Source organism: Trachemys scripta, chromosome 12 (assembly GCF_013100865.1).
Source record: "Trachemys scripta elegans isolate TJP31775 chromosome 12, CAS_Tse_1.0, whole genome shotgun sequence".
NCBI lineage: Eukaryota > Metazoa > Chordata > Testudines > Emydidae > Trachemys > Trachemys scripta.
Genome location: NC_048309.1, coordinates 35198334 through 35201796, shown reverse-complemented (window position 1 = coordinate 35201796; position 3463 = coordinate 35198334). Strand labels below are relative to the sequence as shown.

At 39.4% G+C, this 3463-nt stretch overlaps 1 protein-coding gene across 1 annotated transcript; it reads left to right on the top strand.

Moving 5' to 3' along the window:
• Positions 1-2247: 2247 nt before the first annotated feature.
• On the top strand, positions 2248-3192 carry LOC117886120 (olfactory receptor 8S1-like). Its single transcript, XM_034787757.1, has one exon. The coding sequence runs from the start codon at positions 2248-2250 to the stop codon at positions 3190-3192; it is 945 nt and encodes a 314-aa protein (XP_034643648.1).
• Positions 3193-3463: the final 271 nt, after the last annotated feature.

The following is a 3463-nucleotide window of genomic DNA, read 5'->3' as shown; positions in this document are numbered from 1 at the left end:
GAGTTCCAGAGGTTGACTGTGCATTGTTGCATTTTATGAATAAATACTTCCTTTTATTTCTTTTAAACCTGCTGCCTATTATTTCATTTGGTGACCCCTAGTTCTTGTGTTATGAGAAGTAGTAAACAACACTTCCTTATCTACTTTCTCTACACCAGTCATGATTTTATAGACCTCAATCATATCCCCCCTTAGCCTTCTCTTTTCCAAGCTGAAAAGTCCCAGTCTTATTAATCTCTCCTCATATGGAAGTCGTTCCATACCTCTAATAATTTGTGTTGCCCTTTTCTAAAGCTTTTCCAATTCCAATATATCTTTTTTGAGATGGAGCTACCACATCTGCACACAATATTCAAGATGTGGGTGTACCATGGATTTAGATAGAGGCAACATGATATTTTCTGTCCTATTATTAATCCCTTTCTTAATTATTCCCAGCATTCTGTTTGCTTTTTTGACTGCCATTGCACATTGAGTGGATGTTTTCAGAGAACTATCCACAATGACTCCAAGATCTCTTTCTTGAGTGGTAACAGCTAATTTAGACCCCATAATTTTATATGTATACTTGGGATTATGCTTTCCAATGTTAATCAACATTAATTAATAATGTTTATCAACATTAAATTTCACCTGCCATTTTGTTGCCCAGTCACTCTGTTTTTAGAAATCCTTTTGTAGCTCTTTGCAGTCTGCCTGGGACTTAACTATCTTTAGTAATTTTGTATCATCTGCAAATTTTGCCACCTTACTGTTTACCCCTTTTTCCAGATCATTTATGAATATGTTGAATAGGACTGGTCCCAAAATAGACAGCTGGGGGACACCACTATTTATCTCTCTCCATTCTGAAAATCGACCATTTATACCTACCCTTTGTTTCCTATCTTTTAACCAGTTACCAATCCATGAGATTGCCTTCCCTCTTATCCCGTGGCAGCTTACTTTGCGTAAGAACCTTTGATGAGGGACCTTGTCAAAGGCTTTCTGAAAATCTAAGTACGCTATATCCACTGGATCCCCTTGGTCCACATGCTTATTGACACCCTCAAAGAATTCTAGTAGATTGGTGAGGAATGATTTCCCTTTACTAAAACTATGTTGACTCTTCCTCAACAAATTATGTTCATCTATATATCTGACAATATTGTTCTTTATTATAGTTTCAACCAGTTTGCCCGGTACTGAAGTCAGGCTTTCAGGCCTGTAATTGCCAGGATCACCTCTGGAGCCCTTTTTAAAAATTGGCGTCACATTTGCTATCCTTCAGTCATCTGGTACAGAAGCTGATTGAAATTATAGGTTACAGACTACCGTTAGTAGTTCTGCAATTTCATAATTGAGTTCCTTCAGATAAGCTTCAGTGAAGACTCAGAAAAATCAAATATAGGCTGCAAGATTTGGAGACAATTTATTTATTTATTAGCTTAGATAGTTAAAAAATGTACAAGAGATATAGTTATTCCTGCTGCCAAGTATCAGCCAATCCCAAAGTGATATGGATTATGAAGAAGCAGGCAGGTTATTCCCTTAATGTCCATTACATTTTCTTTCACCTTTCTCTGAAGTCCTGGTACTGGCCACTGTCACAAGGTACTGGGCTAGATGGACCAGTGGTCTGATCCAGTCTGGCTGTTCTATAACCCTGTATAGATTGGATGAGTAATTTTCAACCAATGAGTTATTCATGAGTGTTTCCCTTCAACAGCCTGCTATCCTTTCTCATGGTGTCTGGCTGGTCATCAAAGCTACATAATATCATCCTCTCTCTACCAAGGCACCAGTAAGGTCTGCATATACCTACCACACAAACCTTAATGATGCCATGATCATTTAGTATGTTTACACTGGTCCGCCCATCCCCTTCTCTCAATTATTCGATAAACCCACTTCACTGCCAGCAGTCATCATGCTATTCATGCTAGGTGAATTTAAGCACCTAGGTAGAAAGCCAGTGCACCACTTACTTTCCAATAAACCTTCAAATAGGTATTTGGTTGTCCATAGATCTTGTGTTAGTCATTTGAACAAGGACACACTGGATCCATTCCTGTACACTTTATCACCTTTGACTCAGAGTTTCAAGATTATCTAGAGGGGTTATATACCTAACGATCATTGGAATTCAATTGTTGGGGAGTGGGCACATAATGCGGTTAGGCTCCTTTGAAAACCCCTGTTCTCACAACTGTTAATGTTTGTGTTATTTTTCTCTTTACAGGTTAGCAATTTGCTCAACAAACGAGCATGGAAAATCAAACCACTGTGACTGAATTTATTCTTATGGGACTCTCCAGTGACCCAAAGCTCCAGATTTTCCTCTTCCTGGTGTTTTTGGTTATTTACCTAATCACCCTGCTGGGGAACATGCTGATCATGCTGGTGATAAGGGCTGACCCTCACCTACACACCCCCATGTATTTTTTCTTGAGTAACTTGTCCTTTGTAGATATCTGCTATTCCTCCATTACTGTCCCGAAGATGCTGGTGAACTTCCTATCACAGCAGAAAACTATTTCTATCGACAGCTGCCTCATCCAGATGTTCTTCTTTCTGGCATCAGGAACGACAGAGATCTTCATGCTCTCAGCCATGGCTTATGATCGCTATGAAGCAATATGCCACCCCTTGAATTACATTCAAAACATAAGCAAATGGGTCTGTATCCAGCTTGCCGGAGGGGCATGGACAATTGGATTTACTGTTGCACTAGTAAACACCCTTCCTGTCCTAAGAGTGCACTTCTGTAAATTCAACAAAATCAACCATTTTTGTTGTGAAATCCCTTCTGTTCTGCATATCTCCTGTAGTGACACCTTGGCCAATGAGGTGGTAGTTCTCACATCCAGCGTTATTGTAGGACTGGGTTCGTCATCAGTTATCATTGTCTCTTACATTCTCATCATCTCCACCATCCTCAGAATCCGCTCCACCGAGCGGCGTCACAAAGTCTTTTCCACCTGTGGATCCCACCTGACTGTGGTTCTATTATTCTATGTAACAGGATTTTTTAAGTACCTGAGACCAGCCTCAGGATCCTCCTTTGAAAAGCTAGTTACTGTGCAGTACAGCATCCTAACCCCTATGCTTAACCCCATCATTTACAGCCTGAAAAACAAAGAGGTAAAGACCGCCCTGTGGAAAGTCCTAGGGAAAGGCCTATGTTTTCCAAGCACAATGGTTCCAAAATAATTGTTTAATAAAGGTGCATCCATGTATGCCAGTAAACCCCTGGTTCTGTTTATCTTTATGAGTATTGCAAAGTGAAAATTAGAATTTTCTTCCCATGGGAAATTCTAGTATTTCAACATTTGTTTTTTGCCCTGAAAACAAACACACACACACACACACACACACACACACGCATCTATATCTATATCGACATAGATAGAAATAGAGATAGAAATAGTGAAATGAAAAGTTCTGAAAATTTTCAATTTGGAAATGATAAGATATTTTACTT